This window comes from Tamandua tetradactyla, chromosome 3 (genome assembly GCF_023851605.1).
Source record: "Tamandua tetradactyla isolate mTamTet1 chromosome 3, mTamTet1.pri, whole genome shotgun sequence".
Lineage (NCBI taxonomy): Eukaryota > Metazoa > Chordata > Mammalia > Pilosa > Myrmecophagidae > Tamandua > Tamandua tetradactyla.
In genome coordinates, this window is record NC_135329.1 from 144786095 (window position 1) to 144811153 (window position 25059).

The 25059-nt window shown below is 42.6% G+C and overlaps 1 protein-coding gene across 12 annotated transcripts in view; it reads left to right on the plus strand.

Moving 5' to 3' along the window:
- The window catches only part of RAPGEF4 (Rap guanine nucleotide exchange factor 4), a 328672-nt gene that overhangs the window by 237196 nt on the left and 66417 nt on the right, over nt 1-25059 (plus strand). For all 12 annotated transcript variants that reach the window (XM_077154152.1, XM_077154160.1, XM_077154156.1 and 9 more), the window contains 2 exons: nt 2668-2789; nt 4423-4606. In XM_077154152.1, the coding sequence (XP_077010267.1) occupies nt 2668-2789; nt 4423-4606 (306 nt within the window). The remainder of the gene's footprint in view (nt 1-2667; nt 2790-4422; nt 4607-25059) is intronic.

Here is a 25059-nt window from a genome sequence, read left to right on the forward strand (position 1 = left end):
TTATTCCTCTTTGCATCACTTTTCTACACTCCATGCAGGCCAATGCTTGAACTTGATATTGTTGTTAATAGGTTACAAAACCAGAATTGACAGTTTGTTACATTTAGATCAGTCTCTTCTTGATAGAATGTAGGAAATGAAACGAGATTTGAGAAGCACCTTAGTCTTATCATCAGCACATTCCTACACCATCTTTTTTTTTTTTTTTTTTTTTTTGCATAGCCAGGCACCGGGAATCGAACCCAGGTGTCTGGCCCTGCATCATCTTTTAGGATAGATTTTAATCTAGCCCTTTTTATGTTGATATTTACTGGCTTCCATTTTGGATGATTATATTTTGAAGTCTTGTCATCCAACCCTGGAAGTTGATTCTTTTGGCAGTCTGTGGCTCCAACACTGCTATAATTCAAGAAAAGTACAGGTTAAAAAAAAAAAAGTCATGCATCACATGATCCCAGCAAGAGTTCAACCTCTTTAACCCAGTATGTGGATCTCAAATTCTCATCACCAAAATCTTATTAACATTTTATTTTTTCTTTCATTTAGGATGCCATTATGTGTTCCCAGATATTGGCATGTGTTAGGGAAATTCCATTAAAATATGTCATGTTTGGTGACAAATAATGGAAACTAGAAGTCAGAAACCATAAACCCCTTCTTGCTCCATAGTACTGAAATTTTAAATCCCTGAAATGTAGGTGTCATGTCTATCCCACACCCTTAGACACATATTAATGACCTGTTGGTGATGACCAGTGGATTCAACTAAAAGGCAGAAGGCATGATTATTTTTTCTGCAGTACACTTTGAATTTCTTTTCCCAGATCTTATACTTCCCTGTTTCATCCTTTCTCTCCGTCATGCTCCTCACCCCACTATACTGCTGCTATAGTTTTAGTGTGTGTAAGTCTCCCCAGATGCAGACACCCTCAATGATCACCATGCTAAAGGTATGCTGTCAATTTTCGGGATCTCTCATGGAAAGGAAACTGAGAGAGTCCATCAGCTACAAGTAGCACAGCTGTGAATTTGTTCTAGATCATGAATGCAGTACTCTTACACCCTGTATGGGAACGGGGTTCTCTGAGATCAACTTGATTCTTTTGTTCTTTTTAGTCAAGGCAAGCAATGAATTAAAACCCAATTGAGATTGATCTTTTCATACTTTTGCAAGACTTTTCCCATAAATGAGTTCCCAAACTAGAAAAGGGACATTTTGATAGGTCATATGTTTGTTCAGAATGAATTGTAATGAGGTGTCTCTTTGCCCATTGATGTTCGTCATGTGCGGGTGTAGACAGACTATAACAAGAGCAGTCCTGGGAATCTAACAGCTTTTTCAGTACTTCCTCCCTGTGAAATATTCTGGTTTCAACTCAAATCTGGGCATCCCAGAAGTACTAATAGATTTCAAAGTTCTTAAAATGTTAGTACTGGAAAAGGCCTTAGAGGCCATCTTTTCTTCCTCCTTAGTTTTACAGAAGAGAACCAAAGAGTTGAAGAAATGTGCCCAAAGTTACAGAGCTAGTAAGCAGCAGACCTGGTGCTGTATTTCACGTCTCCTCCCAGTTCAAGCTTCCACCCATCCTTTTCCTCTTATTTGCATCTTTATCTTTCTCCTCCAGGACCTCCTTGGAGAAAACTAAAATCTCAAGGGAGACTCCAAAAGTGGCCTAACCCCAGGAGTCTCCTCCAGTTTAAACTGGAGTAGAGACCCAGGCTTGACCCAGGCTTAGCCCATGTCCCAGAGATGGTGCCATCGGTAGTGGGAGGTGAGACAACTGGTGACTCAATCCCAGCTGCAGGGAGCTCTGTGGCTCCCTGCCTTATTCCATTGCATCTTGGGACTCATCCCTAGGACTCTAAGACTCCCTTGAATCCTGGCTGTGAATATGTGCCCTCCCTCTCACCCCACTGAAAGTTTCAGAATTTCCAAATATGTCAGTGTATATAGCTATGTATTTCCTAAGTCACACATGTGGTTTGCCCATCCCCTTCAACTTGCCACAGAAGGCATTGTAGCATTTAATATGGGAATATACAGAAAGATTTGGGCTCTTCAGAGGACAGACTGTGTTAAAGAGGCAGTGCTCATTACACGGAACTTTTTTCAAAGCGATTTGCATCACTAATTGCTTGTTTCTCCCAATACCCCTCTGAGGAAGATCAGTAGTATTACTTCAAAATATAAAGTGCTATGTAATTTGTACTTATACAGCACCTTTCATGGAGCGCTGAGTGCCTCGCAAACATGAACTCATTCCTCATGTGGGCCAGGTGAAGGAAGTCAGCATTTTGTTTTCCTTTCATTTTACAGAGATTTTCTGGGACCTTCCAAGATGAGGGGTTTTTTGGCTCTGCAATTAGCTTTCCAGATAATGCTCCCCGTCTTGTGGCCCTTTGGTTTCCCCTAGTACTGCCGCTATAATGCTCTTTCATTTGGGATTTTCATTTAACCATTGTTTGAAAGGTTCTTTCATGCACCTGGTGGTTTTATTGACTTGTGTAAGAGTCTGAGAACCTGAGTTGTGGTGCTTTGTTTATAGTGAGATCCTTTGTGGTGGTAGAGCACTAAGCTCTTTGGGAAGTTCTTCTCTTGAAAGCCATTTTCCATCCTTCATCTTCAAGGCAGTGATTTCCCATCCTTTATGTCCCACCTAACCTTAGACAATGCTGTGTGGGAACCGAACTGGTAGACTGGATGATGCAGCAGACTCCGTGTGTTCACTCCAGGACCCAAGCTGTTGGCATGTGGCAAGTCTTGTTAGAAGACGGTGTTCTTAATCATGGTAAGATGAGCCACATTCCCTGGAAAACCCTCAAGAAATTCTAAGTGCATTTCCCTCGGTAAGTTGTCACTGAGCTCCCAAATGGGCATGAGAGAATTATGATCCCTTCAGGGACCCACAGAACTGGCATCTTCATTTAGCAGTACACACACAGCGAGTGGATGCTATTGATTGCTATGTTCCACCATTGTACCTTCCTAACTCAGGAGAATATATGAAAGGAAAATGAAATTGCAACCAGAGTGCATCAGTTCCAATTATGTTTATTAGTTTGCATTCACGGTTCATTGATAGTGTGATTATATTCTGAGCATTTCATAGCAATCTTCGTGAAGGGCAGAATGAAGAGCAATGAAATGTGTGGCTGGGCTGATGACATGAAAGTAAAGAATGAATTCAGAACCTGCCTTTTAACTGTGGCATTGTCTGGGAGAGCCAATCTGTATCCCCACAGGATGACCACATTTAAAATCAGAAACAGTCTGCGATCGCTGTCGGCAGGGCCTATAATTGAGCCTAGTAACTATTCAGGAGTGGTGTGTAACTGTGACTGAACTGCTCGTGCCATTTGTTTTAAGAATTCTTTTCCAAACTGACAAAATATTAAAAGCATTGATAAAATTTACCAGCATCTGGGAAATGACCTATTTTTTTTGCTAGTGTTTCTCATACTTCAATGTGCATACAAGATCATCAGGGGACTCCTGTTAAAATGCAGATTCTGACTGAGTAGGTCTAGGGTAGGTCCTGTGATTTTGCACTTCCAACAAGTTTGCAGAGGCTGTTGATGCTTCGTTCCAGGGATCACATCCCGAGCTCCCAGGGTCTATAACTCCTTGTTATCTTTTGACAGTGTGGATGCTCTGTCTTGAAAAAGAGCTAAAGGCTATAAGAAAGATTAGGAATTCTGAGCTGAGTTCACTGACTTTGTCCTACCAAAATTTAAACCTTTTTGTTTAAAAGAAGAAAGAGGAAAAAAAAATCTTTTCTTTTTTTTTCAGAACTGGAAGAAAATTTCTTTTAAGACCCTATTAAGAATATATGACCTAGAAACTTGGTCTGACCAACTTTGTTCAAATAATTAAATGTAATTTAATCTAACATTTTTAAAAAAGTACAGACAGGAAAAGAAAATACAGACAGAAATGTTTATAAACTGTACCTAAAGGAAGAAAAACATGAATTTTCATCTTGAAAACTTAATGTTTTGGGTTTTTTTTGTAAAAGCTGCACTTTGGAAAACCATTGTCGAGCATGAACTAGCAGTTGGTTATTTTCCAGTTTTGGATGTCTGTCCCCCATACTAGTAGTAAATGTCACCAAGGCAGTTCTTGGCTAGTCAAAGTGCACATTGCAGGAAAGTTGGCAGGTCCTCACGAGGAGTCCCCGGGTGGTGGAGATGGGTGTGTCAGGGAGCTGTGGTGCTTGTGACCACCGCCAGGAGGTCGTGTCTCCCAGCGGCACAGCCTTGCGCCAGGGAGAAGGGTAGTGAGCCTCACTGCTCTGCTACTATTTGGCTTTCTTGCCTGACACAGTCCATTTGTTTCCAGTAAGCATAGCCCTTGGGCCAAGAGCAGCCCCTGGCCAGAAAGCAAAGAGGCAACAGCTGATGCTGCCTCCATGTTTCCCTTAGTGGACCAGGAGCACCATTTCCAAGACAAATATTTATTTTATCGATTTCTGGATGATGAGCACGAGGATGCCCCTTTGCCTACTGAGGAGGAGAAGAAGGAATGTGACGAGGAGCTCCAGGACACCATGCTGCTGCTGTCCCAAATGGGCCCCGACGCCCACATGAGAATGATCCTCCGCAAACCGTAAGTAAGAGCACACCACTCAGCTCTGCGGCTCGGGGGCTGCCGGTGCGCAGGCATACTACCTGGGCAGAGGGAAACAAGGCTGACTGCAAAAGTCCTGACCTTCCCCCAGGGCAGAAAGATTGACGCTGAAGTGGTAGCACCGCAGTGTTTGTCTCTTTTTTTATTTCATTTAATTTTTGAGCCGCATCACTCCATTTATCTGTTGCATAACTTAAAACTATAAAGATGATCAAGGGTTGCTTCAGGGTATCAAAACTGAGTCCCTATGTTAAATGACCTTTAGCCAATGACAAATGGAATCTCCTCTGTTTCTATGCCAGACCGTGGCAGTCCCTTTTGTCCAAATGCAATAGGACAGAGGTCATCAGAATCATAGACCTCGTGCCTAGCTTTCATTCATTCATTCATTCAGTACATTGATTTCAGCCTATTCTGAGGCTTCTGCTCTTTAGATTAAAGACACTTTCTTAAGGAAACACTGATGTTCCCTTTGCTGCCTCTCCATTAAGCAGTGAGGTGAGCTCTACCTTCCATCACAGCTGAAATCCACCTCACCTTCAGTAGTAGTTTCCCATCTAAAGTTAACAAGTCTGATGTGTTTAATCATATGAATTTAGAAAGAACATATTGGGTCCCTGTTATATGTGGGGCACTCTATTGATTGCTAAATGGCTTACAAAGAGGTATAGGACACAGGTCCAAACCCCAGGGAAGCCTGTCCAGTGAAGGATGTCTTGGCACTGGGTTCTGAGACCAAACATAGGTTTATGTTTTTCTGGTGGAAATAATATCTCCCTCCACCCTGCAGCCAGTGCCAGCTGTGAACGCTGACTCTGAGTCACTGGCTCGGCCTATCTTCAGTTATTAGTGGGTCTTGACAAGAGCGTTAAACTTTATATTTCTTGTTTGTCCACTGGGCACTTTCCGAGAATGATGTGTGTCCCTCAGACCAACGTCCCCTGTGCCTGCCCCTCAAATCAACTCAGAATAACCTCTTTGAAGGCCTTTCCCCAGGATTCTTTTCCTGTCATTCGCCCAGAAGGCTGTTAAACATATTTCATTTTTGTCACTCAGTGTTTCCTTTGTCAAAGCTTTCTCTTGGGGCTTTATTTCCTACACCATGTGTTTCAAAGGCCTTCCCTCATCCCATTTAGTACCATCATCCTTAATTCTAGAACCATGGTTTTCAGATCTTTTAACCTCAGAACTCTTTCTTCAAACAAAGTTTTTATAGGAGAATCCAAAATATCAAACAAAAAAGGCAGAGCTTCTCTTACCTAACCAGGAGTAGGTTCTGAGAAACCTGCCTACCCATTCTCTCCTCCCTCTGCCCTGAAGGATTGTCAGAGTTGGGAACTGAGGGGACATAGGAGAATCCCTGGGGCTTGTGGAATTCAGTTTGAACAATGCCATCTAAGGCATGCCCTCTTTCCTGTGGGAGTAGCTTCCCCTCTCCCTTCTCCACGCCCTTCGGTCCAGTCCATCGTTTATGCTTCCTCATCATTTCCTAGATCCATCTCCTGCTTGCTGTTTTCCTTACTGCCACCTTCTTTGAGCCAACATCATGCAGTGATTCTGATTCAGGGATAGGACAGCTCCTGAGCAACATTTAGAAACATGTGGGGATTTTTTCATTGACATAGTGCAGGAGGGAGCACACTGCTGGAATTCTTCAGGCAGTGGGTAGGGCCAAGGAATGCTAAACATCCTGCATTGCCTCAGAACCCCACAAGGGAAAGAAATGTCCCGAAAATAATACCCCTGATGAGAAACATTGCTGTAAACTGTTTCTTAAGGACCAGGACAAGATCTCATTTACTTTATTCATTCATTCTATCAATATTTATTGAGCGTCTACTTTATTCTTATGTTGGGTGCTAAGGTTGCAGCATTGAACAAGATGGTTGTTCCTTCTTCTTGGAACTTCCTGACAAGCACAGGAGACAGACTGTAAACAGATAGTTATTCAAGCAGTCATTTAATCACAGCTACAATACATGGTATAAAGGAAAATGTAGTGGGTGTTAAGTGAATATAATGGGGGGAAGGCTAAACTGATGTAGAGGTTAGAGAAGGTCATATCCCTAATTCTGAGCCTTATGTTGAATAGGCGTTCAAAAAACTTTTTCTGAATGAGTGAATGAATGAATGATTATACAGTCCCAGGTGACATCCCCTCAGCTCTTAATTACTTCAAAGGGGGCAGAAATGCCGTTCAATTCATAAATATTTTAGAGCATCTAACAAAGAGGTCAAGAAACAGTAAAAGTATTCCTGCTGTTGAGGAGTTGAATCTGATAAAAGAGACACTCCCAATTTACCTGCAGATGCAACAAGTATTTGAGTGCCTGCTGTGTGCTAGCACCATGCCAGTAATGTTCATGCTCATTGTTTGATTCACCCTTTATAGGAGATTTGAGAGGTGGGTTTCGTGAGTCACCCTTCGAAATGGAAGCTTATGCTCATGCATCCTTTTTCTTCCATCAAACATTGAATTGTGTGATCCTTGGCAGGCCAAAGATTGTTCAGAGAAAATTACATTCCAAAGTTTGGACTCTTTCAGTCTACCACTACTGTTAAAATGCGGGTTTCACCGGTATTCCAAGATGCATCATTTTGAGTATGCTTGGTGTTGTTACCGGATTTTCCCGGGTTTTATTAAACTTTTCAAACATTGGAATTGGGCCGACAGCTCTACTTTTGACTTGGTGCCTTAGATTTTCTTGATAAAGAAATGATAGTCCCAAGAGATGGGAAAGTGAAAAATGAGGAACCTGAATTTATGAGCCAGACTTTCAAAGTTTATATGCACACACATATGCCTTTATTTTTTTGATCTGCTAATAGTCTTTGGAGCTTCTGGCTTTATTTTATTAAGTGGAAAGAAAATAAGTTTAGTTTATCAACAATTGCAAGGATCACTGCTGTTCTTGAAAAGACCTAGCTGAATACTTTGTTCCCAGAAACTGCACATGTTCCAAAGTCCAAGAAGTGTTGATTTTTTTACTACCCAAACTGCCAAGACATTAGAAAATGTGGAGGCATAAGAGGCATTGGCTCCATATCGACCTGGGCAGGACCTTCAGTTTTTTAGCCCTGCACAGCTGTATTTTTAAATAGTCACCACTGCCAGAGAGGTTGTAGAACTCTGATAATTACTAGGAAAGAAATAACACAATATTCTTTGATGAGAAGATTACTTTGAGAATTTGATTGTATAATGAAGATGTTGCTTTGAAAGGTACTTACTATTGTTCTGAATCTGAGACTCGCTAGCAAAAAAAAAAAAGTGTCACTTGTTTTGACAGGCTACTTGGAAAAATTCTCTGTTTATTACATTAACTGCCGCATTTTAACTGTCAAACTATGAAAGAATGTTCTGTAGTTTAAAAAACAGAATAGAGCTTCAGGGGAAATTTTTTGGCACACTCTTGTTGCTATTGGTATTGAAAAAAAACATACATTCTGAATGTGAAATTAGCTTTTTATTTGGTGGCAGACAGAATGACTCACAATGCCCATCCTGGCTTCGCAGGTGCAGACCTGGATGGCATTTGGGGGCAAGTGCTAGAGAACAATGACAGTTTGACGGCACTGTTGTTGCAGTTCTGAGACAGAGCAATCAAATCTAAAATGAGCTCTCAGAGCTTATTGTTTTGATTTTGCTTTGTATATAAGTCTAAAAACAGGAGGTTACCCTGCAGCAAGTAGATATAATAGAGACCCTTACCAGTAGAACTGTGCATTTTGGCTAAACAGGTACTTTGGATGGGAGAAAGGGGAGATCCATGGGTCTAAAGATGCAGACTAACCAGATAAACAGAATGTTATAAACTCGAGGCCAGCTGGTTTATAAAAAGAGGCTTCAAGGAGACAAAGAAGGCTCCTTCCATATAAGCCTTCCAACCTCTTCTTCCAAGTAAAGTCAGACATAATAGTTCACTCTTGGGTGAACTCTTGGGTGACCCAACACATAGATGGGTGGGAAATGAAGTAGGTAGTTTTTCCAAAATCTATACTAGGTCTGCAATTCTGAAGTTTCTTAAAAGCCTAGAGGCTTAAATAATTGAAAAAGAGAAAGAAGTCATTTGGGCCTGAAGAGAGAAAATAATTATACTTAACCTAAGAGAATGTTGGCAGGGTCTGGAGTTTTCCAAATGGGTTGGAGACAAATAAACTTGAGTTTATTTATTTCATTGTGATAAATTATTTTCTAACATGCCATGGGGCAAAGGTTGAAAAGAAACAATTCAAGATGGATTAAGTACCATGAGAAGCTACTTGGTGGGAGGGGGCCCTAGTGGGGAGTCGGCGGGGGAGGGTTGGAGGAGGTTGTTTGTCTTCGACAGTTGACTGCTGATCACTAATTTGAGACTGTCTGTGCAAAGGAGGGTTAAGACAGGCACTGCCCTCTCCGCCACACACCTGCTCCAAGGGGCACTTTTTTTCTTAATTAGCAGAACTATTTAAATAAGGTCTTTATTGTACATGCTGTTTTTAAAGTGCATGAAATTTGAAATCCTGATAATGATAGGAGGATTTGCTTCCTCAGGGATCCCAGATTAGCAAGCCTAAAATTACTGGTGTATAGGATTTTGGTTTTTGTTGGGGTATGCCAAGAAAAAGGTTCTAGGCTATGAAGTTCATCCTCAATTGCAAATCCGAGGAAAAGAGAAGCATGACCAAAAAGAACCTAGTCTTTATTGAATAAGAAATTCATTGAAAACGTAAATTTTCTATAACACATAATCTAACTCAACCTGTTTGAATAGATTATTTAAACAAACAAATGGAGCCCAAAATGGGAATAAGGGTCTATAATTCTGTATAGATTAATGCAATACCTGGACACATCCCAGAGTATGTTGAGCAGATAATCAAATAGTATTGGCAAAGTCCCTCGAAGGATGGAAGAAAACATATGGAACTATTAAATTTTATCACTGGAGAAACCCCTGATACTGTCTTAAACATTAGGGACTCTCAAGTCAGTAGGCCAAGCCCTTGATCTTGCGGCTTACTCTTATGAAGCTTATTTATATAGCAGAGAAGCTAAGTCTACCTATAGTTATGCCTAAGAGTTACTTACTTCCAGAGGACGTCTTTTGTTGCTGAGATGTGGCTTCTCTCTCTCTCTCAACCCAACTCTGCAAGGAGAATCATTACTTTCCCCCCTACATGGGACATGACATCCAGGGGTGAAAACCTTCCTGGCAACGTGGAGGATGACTCCCAGGGATGAGCCTGGCTTGGCACCATGGGATTGACAATGCCTTCCTGACCAAAAAGAGGAAAACAGTTGTAACAAAATAAGGTATCAGTGGCTGATAGAGTTCAAATAGTGTAAAGAGGCCTTTCTGGAGACTACTCTTAAGCAAGCTTCTGCTAGATATTGCTAGAACCATGGTGTTCTAGTTTGCTTGCTGCTAGAATGCAATATACTAGAAATGGAATAGCTTTTAAAAAGGGGAATTTTAAAATTTTAAAAATAGAACAGCTTTTAAAGAGGGAAATTTAATAAGTTGTTAGTTTACAGTTCTAAGGCTGTGAAATTTTCCAAATTAAAACAAGTCTATAGAAATGTCCAATCTAAGGCATCCAGGGAAAGATACCTTGGTTCAAGAAGGCCGATTTCTCTCTCAGCTAGAAAGGCACATGGTGGAGTCTGCTAGCTTTCTCTTCCAGCTTCCTGTTTCATGAAGCTCTCTGGGGGCATTTTCCTTCTTCATCTCCAAAAGTCTCTGACTTGTGGATTCTGTGGTTCTCTTCTGATTCTTCCGTGGTTCTGCTGCTCTCTCCTCATTTTGAAAAGGGATTCTCTTTGAAATGTCTTCTCCTTTATAGGATTCCAGTAAAATCAAGACCCACGTAGAATGAGTGTAGACATGTCTCCATCTAATCAAGTTTAATACCCATAATTTATTGAGTCACATCTCTGTGGAGATAACTTAATCAAGTTTCCAACCTGTAGTGCTGAATAGGGATTGGAAGAAACTGTTGCTCCCACAAGATTGATTAGGATTAAAACATGGCTTTTCTAGGGTATAAATCCTTTCAAACTGGCACACATGGTTTGCCAAATCCCAACTAAAACCATTCCTGCCAACCCTAAAGAACACTTAGGGCTCTATCTGAGATTCTATAAAGGTTCCATGTGTTAATAATTACTTTCCACGGGCCACAGTGGCTCAGCAGGTAAGAATGCTTGCCTGCCAAGCCCGAGGGTCCAGGTTTGATTCCCGGTGCCTGCCCATATAAAAAATAAATAAATAAATAAAAATAAAAAAAATCCCTGCTTTAAAAAAAAAAAAAATTACTTTCCAGAAACCTAGAGCCCCCAGATGGGTTCCTAGGCCAGAGAAGTCCTAAAACCCAGAGGGGCCAGCCTCTCCAGAATATCAACTAGTTCCAGCCTTCTATCCCATATTATTGACAGCCCTTTCCAACATGAAAAATTTAGAAGGGGCATAGCCTAAAGATTGGGAAAAAAGATCAATGGAGAAGGTAGAGTTATAACAGTGAAGATAGAACTTAACAAATGAGTACGACTGGTGAATCATTATATTGATATTTCTTTTAATATCCAGTATCTTGAAGCAGCTAGAAGGAAAAAACTAGAATTATAGAACTGTAACCCATACCAAACTCTGAAATCTGTTCTATGACTAATTGTTGCAGTGTGCTTTGAAATTTATTGCTTTTTTGTATATGTTATTTTTCACAATAAAAATAAATGAAAAAGAAATTCACAGTAAATCATTTCCTTCACTGGATGACAAACTTTGTCTTTGTTTTTACTGGAAAGATTGCTGTGTCCCAAGTGAAAGCTGGTAGGGTTATCTGAATAAATGATTGGAATAAATGTGTCATTTGTAGGGTTTAAATTTGCCTCTCCCCTATAAAAGCAATCTACTACATTTCCCTCATGTTTTCTTGCCCCAACCATTGCATTTTTCAGAACTCAGATTTAGGAGTTGAAGGATAGAGGTGCTTGCCCATTTATAGTTCAAGCTTCATTATAAGATTACCTCAAGGGTTTTTTTGTTTGCTTTGTGTGTGTGTGTGTGTGTGTTTTCTGGGAATTAAACCCAGGTCTCCCGCCTGGAAGGTAAGCATTCTACCACTGAACCACCATGCACCCTCAGATTACCTCAAATTTTTAATGACCTTTTGTTTGTTCGCTGTATGGCGGGTATCACATTTCATTCTTTTTCCATGTGAGTATTTCGTTATTGCAGCACCATTTGTTGAATTTCTGCGGCTTGTTTGTTTTGCTTTGTTGTTTGTTTTGCTTTGTTGTTTGTTTTTTGGGAAGTGCATGGGCCAGGAATTGAACCCAAGTCTCCCGCATGGCAGGTGAGATTTCTACCACTGAGCTACCCTTGCACCCCCTTTAATGACTTTTTAGTGTTACAGTCAATCTGTTCATGTAGAAAATTGGAAACTATAAGAGTTAAAGAAGAATAAAAACCACTTGCAATCACATCTTCTAGACATAATTACTATTAACATTTTGGTGTCTATCCATCCCCTCTGTTTTTTTTTTAATTCCTAACTTTTTACACTTAATATCATGGCATACTCCCTTTAACCTTAAATGTTCATTAAGGATGGTATGTTTAAAGGTTCCATGGTAGTCCATCCTCTGAATGTTCTTTAATACATTCAGTTTGTGATAGTTAGATGTTTAGGGTTGATTTTCAAGCCCTTTCTTCTTAAGAGCAGCAGGGAAATTGTTTAAATGCTCTTCTCAGAGCAAAGGAAGAACATTCAGCCTCGGGAGAGGGAAGGAACATGAAGTCTGGAAAGTTTCTGCAGAGAGCAAAAAGCAGTTTTGCACTGAGGAAATCCCCAGACTTAGAGAGCTAGCAGCTGCAGCTGGAGATTTAGGCTGAGGTCAGATTGAGGGGCGCCTACGATGCCCTGGTATATACCTCTACCATTAGTATATAACCATTTGGGGCACCATTGAAAGTTTTAAAGGGACAAATGTTATGGTCAGATTTTCAGTAGATGAGTTTCTCTGATATCTGTGGAGAATGGATTGGTACCAAGACTAAAGGCAGAAAGCCAGAGACAGAGTTTTAGGAGATTAAAATAAATGATATCTTGAGAATTCGTTTACAGCTTTTAAGACCCAAGAGTCTGCTAAACGAATGAAAGTCATACTGACCACAACAGCCCTGGATTCTAGTCTTACCAACTTCCCAACAAATCTCCTAACAAACATCTCCAGATGACAAACATCTTACACTGTAAAATGTGTTTGATAACATCTGGTTACCCGCTCCCTACTTCACGAGGATAGAGTAAATGGAGAAGCAAATGCAATTGTATGTAATCACAGCCAATATTTATTGAGTTCACACATGCTAGGTGCTATGCTCAATGCTTTACACTCATTTTCCAATTCAGTTCTTGCCTCAAAACTATGAATTTGTTATTAATATTGTGCCCATGTTATAATTAGGAAACAGGGGCTGGGGCTAAGTGATTGCCTTTGATTATCTGGAAGGCAGTGACTCTGGATTTGACCCAGGTCTGACGCTGGAGCCTGTGTAGTTCACTGTGCTCTACCATCTGCTCTGGTCCAGAAAAAGGATCCAGAATTACCTCATGTGTTTATGGTATGAGCTCTGGCAAGGATAGATGCCATGGAAATCTGATTTAGAAATAGCTATTTCAGCTGGCCCTGATCTCAATCACTTATTTCCAAATAAACCTTAATAGAGTGCAAGTTTACCATCTACTGTAGGAATTTAAAAAGGTCTTCTAGTGTGGGGGATACCCAGCTATGTCATTGATGCATAGTGAGTAATGAGGATGACCAGGATTGTTCTCACCAAGTAACCTGGGAGTTCAAATTAAAGTTACATGCTCTGGAGCCTGTAATTTCTTCATTTTTAACTTATATATTAAGCTCTACTATGGATTGTTGGCATCAAAGTCCAATTGGCCATAGAGGTCTAAAGTTTTAAAATCAGTTTTCAAAACTGATTCCATAGGAATGAGGTGCTTTAAGATGAGTTGCCTTACTTGTAGGGTTGCCCAGTTATCCACAGGATGCCCAGTTAATTTGAATTTCAGATAAACAACAATAAAAAACTTTAGTGTAAGTATATCCCATGCAATATTTTTATTTGCTAAAGCTAGAACCCACCACCCTACTTTAGTCATGAGATTCCACTTACTCCCAAATCCCCTTGTTAAGCCAGAAATGACTTAACACAAATAAGACTTAATAGTTAGCACCTGAATAGCACCATATAGTTTATTTAGTGGCCTCACATGCATCACCTCTTTGAGCTTTAGAACAACTTGTGAACTGAGTAAGGGTAATGTAAATAATGACAATTTACTAGCTAAAGAAATTGAGGTAAAAGAGACGCTAAATGCCTTTCTCAACATCCGACAGCAGTGTATGTCTCCAAACTAGAAATTAAGCCCAAGTCTTCTTACTCCAAATCCAATTTCATTCATTGTTTATCTTTCTTCACCAATATTCTTTCCTATTTGGCTTCAACAATATTCTTTCAAGTTTGGCTTCTCTGATGGATCTGCTGGACAAGCAGTGAAATTACCAAAGAAATATGGAAAATCCCATCTGTCCCTCATTTAAAAAAAAAAGCCTTTTTGCAAAGGAAAAGCACCTCTTTAAAAAACTTTTGCATTTTCTATCTCACACATATGGCTCATATTCAGAAGCAGCTAATTATATTATCTGACAAATATTATCAAATTTGTTTTTGTTTTTTCTTAATCTGCAGTTTATGTGTTTTAAAGGATTATATTTGTAGTTGTACCTTTTATTCATTTGGTTTTGTTTTTTTCTCTTGTTTTTTTTGTTTTGGTTTTATTTAGTTGTACCTTGTGAAATATTTAAAGTTAAACTTCTAGAATGCCCACAGTCCTTTTGCTGAAAGAATGTTGGGCATATTCAGTTTCTAAACATGAAAAACTTCAAACTACATAGTCCTAAAAACACTTAGCACTCAGAGGCCCTGAATTATGGAAAACTTACTGATGTGATGACTTCATTTTTCAGAAATATTTACAAAGCTTTTTCCCTTTACTACAGTTGTAGACTGTATTCATTTCCTACTTCTGAAAGAAGAATCTTCATGTTACACAAACTTTGCTATCAGAACTAGAAGATGTTCCCTGGGCCAAATCTCTATCGTAGGTACTGAGCATAAAATGCCTAATTGCATCTGATAGACTAAATGTAGAGAGCCGCTTTCCGGGTTTGGCCTAGTGGACACGCTGCAGCCTGCTCTAGAGTTCCCCCCGCCCATCGAGTGAGCGACTTCTCGCTCAGCGTCAAGCCCCCGGCCGGCGGGTGAGACAATGAGGAGAGACAGAGAGACGCAGACAAATCCGCGCTGGTGAGAAACACAGATCCAAGACACGTAGCAGTTGTAAGCACAGACCTTTACTGGAGTTAAGCTTGCATTCTCTGTTACAGGTTCCGCGCGGGCGAAATATCCCGCGGGGGGACAACCTCTATGCGGCCGTCAGGCACGGCTCCCTGTGGGTCGTCTCCACCCACCCCGTCCGGGTAACCTCTTATATACTGTGCCCAAACCCAATAGGTTAGTGCCACGTATACAGAGGTGATTGGAAGATAGGGTTGGTGGGCGCGTACGTCATTTGCGGAAGCAGGATGTGAGCGCCATCTTGGCTCACTCGATGGGCGGGGGGAACTCTAGAGCAGGCTGCAGCGTGTCCACTAGGCCAAACCCGGAAAGCGGCTCTCTACATCTCCCCCTTTTTGTTTTTATAAGAGGCATGGTCCGTAGACCGTATTCTTGTACCCAGTGTCTCTATTGATGATGGTGCTCCCGTGGGCCTGAGTGGCTCACAACATAGTTTGGTGCTTTGGGGAGTCTGGACTAGGCTCGCGTCATCACACGACGGAGCCTCTGGCACCGACCAGAATGCTCACCTCATATAGAGACCGGAGAGTCCGTGAACTGGATACCACGTGACTCCTCCCTGCAGTGCTTCGCCTCGCAACTGGGTCAAGCGGGGATTATGAGAGCGACAGCCAGGGCATAGGAAACGCTGCGGAGGCCTCGGTGCAATGGCTAGAGCCAAGCCCAGTCTGGCCAGGACTGCGGCCGCAGCTCCACCGTCGAGGCGGCTAGGCGCGCAAAATTAACAGCCTCTGGTGCCTAGCTAAACACGGGTAGTGGCCAGGGAGCCTGCAACAAACCTTGCTGACAAGAGCTTTGCCCCAGGTGATTCAGACGGGCTATCTATCGAGGAGGGACGCACACCCACATTTGACTGGGAAGACATAGCTAACATGGTAGAAACACGTAGTTGCTGCTGTGTCTGGAACAAGCGTTCTAACAAACATTTAACAGTGACTAAGCCCACTAATAGTCCCACTGCCACGAGAATCCAAGTAGTCAAATTGGGCTAAGAGAACCATGAGGTGACTCGGTTCCACAGACTTTGTACAGTCTCGCCCAGTTTGGAAAGGTCGAAGGCAACGGGGGTTATTAAAACTGGTCCCTGGGCGGGCCGCGGTGGCTCAGCGGGCAAAGTGCTTGCCTGCTATGCCGGAGGACCTCGGTTCGATTCCCGGCCCCAGCCCATGTAACAAAAACGGAGAAACAGAATACAATAAAAACAAGAAAATGTTTAAAAATGTTTCCCTTTCTTCCTTCCTTCCTTCCTTCTCTCTGTCTTTCCTTTAAAAAAAAAAAAAAAAAAAAAAAACTGGTCCCCCTTCTAAACAATCGAAGGGTGACCGGCGCTTTCGTTGCTATCTCGTCAGTCGCCGCCGTCATCAGCAGAGTTGGAGGCCTGATCTGATGGTTCAGGTTGAAGGCTTGTTGGTTTTTTAGGCAACAGCTCCGTGGCCTCCTCGGGCGATGTCACGGTTCTCACCAGTCTTTCCGGAACCCACACTGGTTGACGTCCTGGCCCCCAGGGAAAAACACAAACAGAGCCTCTGGCCCAGCTGAGCACTGGGACAGGGCCTTGCCATTGTCCTGACAGGACATCCTTCCAACGGACTAGACCTCTATGTGGAGGGAATGATGTGGCCCTTTTTTAACTGATCTGACACTAGAGTGTGTAATGCTGAGAGTTTTTCCTGTGATAATGGCCACTGAGGCACCCACACCGGGGTACTGGTCTTCCATTTTAGTTTTATAGGTGTGGGTGGGAATCTCCCCTCAGTGGCCCCTAGGAAAAACCCAGGCCTCGTCTGTCAGAATTGGAGACAGCTTGTATAGGCCTTGCGCGCCCGTGCAATGAGGCTCCTAAGCCTTTGCCGGGGACATATCCCATTCCTTTTAACAAGCGCTTAGAAGTTGGAGAGCAGCCACTGTAATTACCTGATTCGGCCACCAGAGGGCGCCCGTGGTGAGGGTTTTTGGCGAGATCACCAAAACCATTCACCGGAAGCCGCCGCGCCCCTGCAGCAGGCGCTGGCGGGGCGGAAGGCTGCGTGGGTGAGACAGGGGGCCTCCCCCAATCGATCAGCGGAGGCGCGTCTGCACCCTCGGTCTCATTACTATCTGACTCCGAGTCAGAGTCGTCCGAACTAACGTCTGACTCTGGTGGCTTGCAAGTTGGCGGCTCACTCTTACAGGAGCCGTCTGCAGACGAAGCTGACCGAGTTTCCTGAAGCGCGTGCCGTGCCTCTAGCAGGGCAGGGAACGGACTAAGGCCCGTAGCAGTTTCTGCCTCAAGACAAGCACGGACGGTTTCCCAGATGGGGACTAGGATCGGGTCCATGCATAGGCCCGTCCGGCGCGCCCGATCTATGTCGTTACCAAGTTTTATCCAAGAAGGCAGACTAAGGCTCCCGGAGTGGGCGAACCAAGGGGCAAAAGCAGCAATATCATCAAGGAACCGCAGGAGGGAACTCTTCTTAACTGAGATGCCCCGCTGCTTCAAAAGGGTTTTTAAAGGGGGTAATAAAGGTGAACTTCCTGACTGCCCCATGCTTGCAGTCGGCACTGTACTTTAATCAATCGGGGAGCTCTCCCGATTCACTGGGGCTACCTGAACGCCCACAGCCCTTAACTCTCACGTAATAAGAAGTACTCACCTTCTCGCGGTGATCAGGCGCGGGAAGTCCGCTGCGAACTCAAGAAGCACGTCCTCACCAGCTCGGGGAAAGGCAGCAGAAGGGTTCCCGTACGGGCCACCACTTGTCCGCGACTTCTCGCTCAGCGTCAAGCCCCCGGCCGGCGGGTGAGACAATGAGGAGAGACAGAGAGACGCAGACAAATCCGCGCTGGTGAGAAACACAGATCCAAGACACGTAGCAGTTGTAAGCACAGACCTTTACTGGAGTTAAGCTTGCATTCTCTGTTACAGGTTCCGCGCGGGCGAAATATCCCGCGGGGGGACAACCTCTATGCGGCCGTCAGGCACGGCTCCCTGTGGGTCGTCTCCACCCACCCCGTCCGGGTAACCTCTTATATACTGTGCCCAAACCCAATAGGTTAGTGCCACGTATACAGAGGTGATTGGAAGATAGGGTTGGTGGGAGCGTACGTCATTTGCGGAAGCAGGATGTGAGCGCCATCTTGGCTCACTCGATGGGCGGGGGGAACTCTAGAGCAGGCTGCAGCGTGTCCACTAGGCCAAACCCGGAAAGCGGCTCTCTACAACTAAAAATGTCATTTTTGTGGTTAACCATAACATGAGGGCATGGCGATGAGGCAGAGAGCTGAACAGACAGAGGTGGGCAGAATACTTAAATGTCAGGTCACCAGGCTCCTGGAATGTCTCTAACACTTAAAATGGGGTTAGGAAAGAAGTAAAGATCCTAGGAGATGAAAAAAAGAATAACACATTTGCTGGTTTTGTTTGATAAGAAGATGGGTAACCCCACCAAACTTCCCGTTAAGGAAAGTGAAAAAGGTGAGATCTCAAGAAGATTTTTAAGGATGTTGGAAAATAATGATCCAAGTCCAAGAAATGACTTATAAGCATGATAGTCAGGAGGATTGAGATGGAGATATGCCACAAAAATAAAGCATTCCTCTTCCCCAAAATAATAATAATTAAGCATTTCAATTATCTTGAAGCTTCAGCTTTGCATGTGTAGATTTTTCTAATGTTAACTCCTCTGGGTATTTTCCTCCTGTACCAGGAAATAGGCCTGCGAGGCAACAAGTCAAGAGGAGCTGGGTTATTTGCTTCCTCACCTGCAGACTTTGCCACTGGCCATGCTAGTGTGCTTGGTGGCTGGACGAATCCCTCATTTTATCCACGTTCCAATAACAGAGGAACTCTGCTTCTGACCTTGATAAATTCCTTGATGAAACTGTATTTACCAGCAGCTTCTAGTATCACCTGAGCCCTCCCATCCTTTAATGTATAAACTGCTTCACCATCCATCCCCATTTATTATCTTGTCTGTAACTAGGCATTGCTGCCAGAATGCATCCCCTGCAGAAACTAGGCCTTTCCACAGCAGGATCCAACAAATCCACATCAATGTGGCACCACGCAGATCTGTAAAGAAGCAGGGATGCCTAATATCTCTCCCTGTGACATCTGGAGAAGGACAAGTAAAGACCAGGTACATTCACCGGCTGCCACTCAGAGCAGCCCGAGAGTCAATTCACTTCCCCAGTCTTGCAGGTTACTCTCAGAAGGCACATGGGAGTTATCTCCTCCTGCTCGGGGCAGAACGTTCCCTTTACTCTTGAAAGCCAAATTGCCTTGAGTCCTTGGGACCCTTTCATTACCATTTGAGCAGACTCGAGGCTGATTTGCAGACTCGGTTCTCCATCTTTTCCTTGTCAACTCCGTAAAGATCAAAGTGTGAAAGAGGCTTATGCTACCCTTTGCCATGAGCAGCCTGCTTTTAACATGAGACTTTGTTTAGTTACTGTGGTGGGGAACTCAGTTTTAGATGTTATGGATGCTTTTGAGGGGTGTTGGAGTAGATCAAGAGGAGGACCTTTGTCTGGTACTTGGAGATTGGAGATGTTAGCCCTTTCTGAGACACTAGATGGCATAGCAGCTCTGAGCAGGCAGCCTCGGCAGAGGCTGGACTCATCTCTGCTGATTTTGCTGTCACAAATGCGAAGAGCCCCGTGGGGCAGGAGAAGGGCTCTCATTTGGATTGCTTTGGTGGACACAGGTGGGGCAGGCTGACTTTTGCCCCATGTGATCTTGCCCCTGTAACTTCCCTCCACTTTCAATGCTAAAGGCACAGCTAGGTCTCTGGGGGACAGTGTCTAGGTTCGTGGCAAACCTCTCAGGAATGCTTCTGATGCTTTGCAAACCGTGAATATACTCATGTTTTAAAGTATGCCTCTTCACTCCTTGAAGCCCTGACTTCTCTCACCCCATAAAACATGTGCTGTATACAAGACCAGAAAGTTCATTGCTACCCGTGGGGATTGCCAGACAGCGGTAGTCTACCCTGTACTTACATTGACCACTTTAGACCACGGAGTTGTCGTGGGTTTTTCTCTTTTTTTCCCTTTTCATCTCAAATGTTGTTGTTAATTCAGAGACTAAACTGCTTTTAGACTTTTTTCCTCTTTCTTTTCAAATGGTTGCTGTTCTAGTTTGCTAGCTGCTGGAATGCAATATACCAGAAACGGAATGGCTTTTAACAAGGGGAATTTAATAAGTTGTAAGTTTACAGTTCTAAGGCCAAGAAAATGTCCCAATTAAAACAAGTCTATAGAAATGTCCAATCAAAGGCATCCAGGGAAAGATACCTTGGTTCAAGAAGGCCGATGAAGTTCAGGGTCTCTCTCTCAAGTGAGAAGGCACATGGCAAACATAGTCAGGGCTTCTCTCTCTGCTGAAAGGGCACATGGTGAATACGGTGTCATCGGCTAGCTTTGTCTCCTGGCTTCCTGTTTCATGAAGCTCCCTGGGAGGCATCTTCCCTCCCCAACTCCAAAGGTCACTGGCTGGTGGACTCTCTTCTTCGTGGTGCTGCAGCATTCTCTGCCCTCTCTGAATCTCTCATTCTCCAAAATGTTTCCTCTTTTATAGGACTTCAGAAACTAATCAAGACCCACTCAAATGGGTGGAGACATGTCATCCCCTAATCCAGTTTAACAACTGTTCTTAACTAAATCACATCAACCAGGGAGATGATCCCATCACAGTCCCAAATACACAGCATTGAATAGAGACTATTCTACCTTTAAGAAATGGGATCTATATTAAAACATGGCTTTTCTTAGGGGGCATACTTCCTTTCAAACCAGCACAGTTGCCATGGGTTTCTCTGTGGCATGTAGTGAGCCCACGTGGACGTCCATTTCTCCATGTTGACTACTGGTGACTGGAGAACCGGATTGCGGTATAGACCACCATGTGGGTTTCTATGCAGTTGTAGCGGTCCACACCGCCAACAGAGCCTCCCCTGAAGGCTGTGGGGGCTGACTCTGCAATGGGGCATATTTCCCGGCAGGCTTTACGTGATGGAAGGTACATAGGGAGCAAGGAGACTGAAGCCACCCCCTCTTTCTCTCACTGGTTGTCAACCTAAAGAGCAGTTCCTCAGGGACAGAGCCCTTTTGTGTATTTCCTGCCTGGCAGAGCTGCTTCTCCTTTTCCTCCTCCAAGTCTTCACTGAGGGCCTAGGGATTTCACATGTTCTGTTCTGTTCCTCTGTCAGGCCCCAGCGCTCACCCTGGGAGTCCTGCCTGGGCATTTGCCTTAGAGAGTGGATATGAGTTTTAGTCTGACATTAAACTCTGCCACTGCGTACTGGCAGTGTGAAGAGCGTAGCCAAGGGGGGTCCGACTGGCCCAGTTGAGCTGAATGGAGCAGCCATTGGATGAACCGCTCGGATGCCGCCCGCTCCTGCCCTCTGTGCCTGCTGAAGCAGAGCTCATCTTACCAGTACTGCTGTTTCACTCCCGCGGTGGTTTTCTTCTGGGAGCCTTGAGCATGGCTGCTTGCAGTCCAGTTTCTCAGACGTTCTGCTCCTGTCTACTTTCTGTCATCCAAGAATTCTTAAACATTTCTGGTTTGGAGATCAAGTTGTTTTGTTGGTAGTGATGGTGCTGCTTGTTGGTTGGTTTTCCAATGCTGTTTTGGATTTTAAAATATGTGTCTCCTCCCCTCTATTAATAATTAACTTTTAGATTCAGTTTATTTGCCATGATGTAAATATGTCCCATATAAAGAGCACGCTGTGCCGTGAATATTTAGCCCTACGTGGAAAGGAAAGTGTACGCTCCCATCTCCTCAGGCCACAAAGCAAGAACTAGTCCTGGTACTACTGAGATCTTCCTTAGCCAGGCCCTGAATTCAGCATGAATTGTGAGAATTTGTATTTTCATTCATCCAATGAACTTTATTGAACATCTACTCTGATAATAATGCCACCTTGCATTTATACTGTATTTCCCTATAGAGTGCTTCGTTATGTATTATCTCATTGGGTCTTTTTTTTTTTTTTAATGTTTTTTATTGTGAAATATATATATGAAAAAGCAATAAATTTCAAAGTACTTTTTGACAAGTAGTTATAGAACAGATTTCAAAGTTTGGTGTGGATTACAGGTCTACAATTTCAGGTTTTTCCTTCTAGTTGCTCTAAGATACTGGAGGCTAAAAAGAAATATCAGTATAATGATTCAGTCGTCATAAGAGAAGTTGTTAAATCCTAACTTCTCTGTTATAATTCCTCCTTCTGCTTTGATCCCTTCCCAGTCTTTGGGTGTATTTGGGCAATGCCCATTCTTTTTTTATTGTATAATATAACATATATATAAAGCAAAAAAAGAAAAAAAGAAACAGTTTTCAAAGGACTCTTCAACAGGTAGTGACAGATCCCAGAGTTTGTCATGGAATGCCCATTCTTTTACAAACTGGATCTTTACAATCCTGTTTGTTATTCCCATATTACAGAGGAGAAACAAAGCACTGGACTCATAGTACAATTAGAAAGTTCATGATTTAAATCTCAAATCCAATTTTTGCTTCTAATCCAGTGCTCTTTGCACTACTGAGTACTACTTTTCTTGAGAAGATCAGTCTACTATTTTGGATATTTAAGCAAATAAAATTCATCATGGTATGCTGTAATTAGCCCAGCAGTGGGACTATGCTATAGAAGAATAGATCTTGGAGAGCCACTTTTTCCTAGGAGAGATAGTATCTGGGATGTGATTGAGGTAAAGAAAAACATCCCAGACAAAGATAAGAATGTGTGAAAAGGCTTGTAGATATGAAAAAGCATAATGTATTTGAGGAATAAAGAGATACCTGATATGGCTGGAGCACAGAATGTGTTCATGAGGGAAGGTGTGAAAAAAGGGGAGATAGATGAGCCTAGAAAAGTAAATCTAGTTCTGGTTTTAATGAGCCCTAATTGATGACAAAGAAGCACTTCTGGATAGGTTGAGTTTGTGGTACTTGTGCATTATCTAGGAAGCGATATCCAGGAGGCCACTGGAGCTGCAGATAGTAGTCTGTTTGCAGATAAAGACTGGAGCTCATCATCATGTAGATGAAAGTGGGAACTTCTCCCAGGGAGAGTTGAAGACGGGGCATTCAGACTGAAAAAAATATTTGAAAAGAACTTTTTAGAAAAGCAAGGAAGGAGCCAGGAGGGCAAGCAGCATGAGGGAAGGAGAGTCCTTCAGAGTGTGCTCCACAGCGTGAGGTGGTGGTGTAGTTGAGCATGTTTCAAAGATACTTTGAATTTGCTCTCTTTATCTCTTCTCCCAAGTTTTGATACATATCCCAAGACTAACTGTCCTGGCTCAAAGGGTGGCCTTGAACTCACTATGTCAAGTCTTAGAATACTGCCTTGACGATCTGACAGAGTTCATCATATGTTTTAAATCTTGGGAGGAATCTATTTTAATATAACTCAAATCTGTACATTCTCAAGGCAGCACTTTTTCAATTTGTTGTATTTATCAGTTCAGGTTTCATATTAATATATAAAGACTCCTAAATTCATAGATATCTGCTCTCAGAATCCGAAAGTTGAGTCAGTCAAGATTTTAGAGTTAAATTCTAACCCTTTCTTTTCCCAGCTTGGTTCTCCTCCTCCCTCCATTATAACCCACCCTGTGGAAGTTGGAATGAGACTTGGTGATGATTTTCTTTTTAGCCAAGCTTCTAGTAGGATTCCATGCTATTTGCAGTTGATGTCAAGTAGTAAGAACAGCAGGGCTGCTCCTTGTCTGAAGAGCCATAATCCTATTATGCCTATCTTGAGACTTTCACATCAGATGCCCGTATAGATGAACTAAGGTGACTCATTGACTTTTAAATCCCCAAGGGTCCTAGTTTCAAAATCCCCATGTCTAAGTCAAGTAATAGATTAGGCCCCTTGCTAAGAAGGCCTGGCTCCTTTGGAGACCCTGTAGCCACAGCTTTTTCTTCTGTGCCTTTATGAATTCCCTAGCTTCTGTGTTCCACCTCTAAGCACGAGGTTGGTGTGTAGTTGTGTCCTTCAGTAGGGATCTTTGGCAGGATTGAACCTGGTTGGCATCTCCCTGGATCATGGATTTAGTGCCTCTCGTTGTAACTTCAGGATTAAGAAATATATCCTCCTTGAATCCATAGAGAGGGATACCATGTTCTTTTATATATGTTAAATCTGCCCTTGTGAAAGTATTGTACAAGGGACACAAGAATCTCCCTTTCTCTAATTAAGCCCTACCACATTTAATATCTTCCCTTATAATATAGTTGACCAACGATTTACTCCAGTTAATTATTTTGGAATATTTGAAGTTCAGTTTTGATTGCTCAGAGGCCTTATCTAATAATTGACTATGTTTCAGCTCCAATTTGCTGGACCAAATGTCATTTTTTATTTGTAAGACTGCTTAACTCCTATTGCAAGAAATTGAGTTTTAGATGTCACAATATTAGTTATTTTTCATCTGACACAAATAAACATGCCTTCCATAAATAAATATACAGGTACTTTCATATCTCCTGCTTCCTTTAGCTCTCAAAACATCTCTTTCAGGAAGGTCTTATCCCCAGTTTACACATGAGGCTGAAGCTCTGATGTCCTGTGGCTGGTGAGTGGCTACACTGAGATTAGAGTTTGGCCTTCAAACTCCAAATCCAGTGCTCTGTTTAGCATGCCAATACTTACTTGACCACAAAACACTTTTTAAACTATGGTGTATTAGTGGAACACAGCTAGTAGCTCATTAACATTTAAATGTTTCATATGCAGTGACATCGAATAACACCATAAATTGTTGAAGGGCAAAATGCTTAAGCTAGACCAGTGATTATATAATAGGTAACGCTCATGACTGCAGCAATTAGCTGAGAGTAGATGCTGCCTATTCATCAACGTGTAGACTGACTCTCAGCTCACTTCCTAGCACTGTCATAATTAACAATCCATTTACTTGTTTTACATTTCAAAAACATATTAGTCAGGGATCTTTATATTGCAGAGAACAATAGAAAATCCAAATGACTAATTATATCTATTACCATTAATATATAATTAA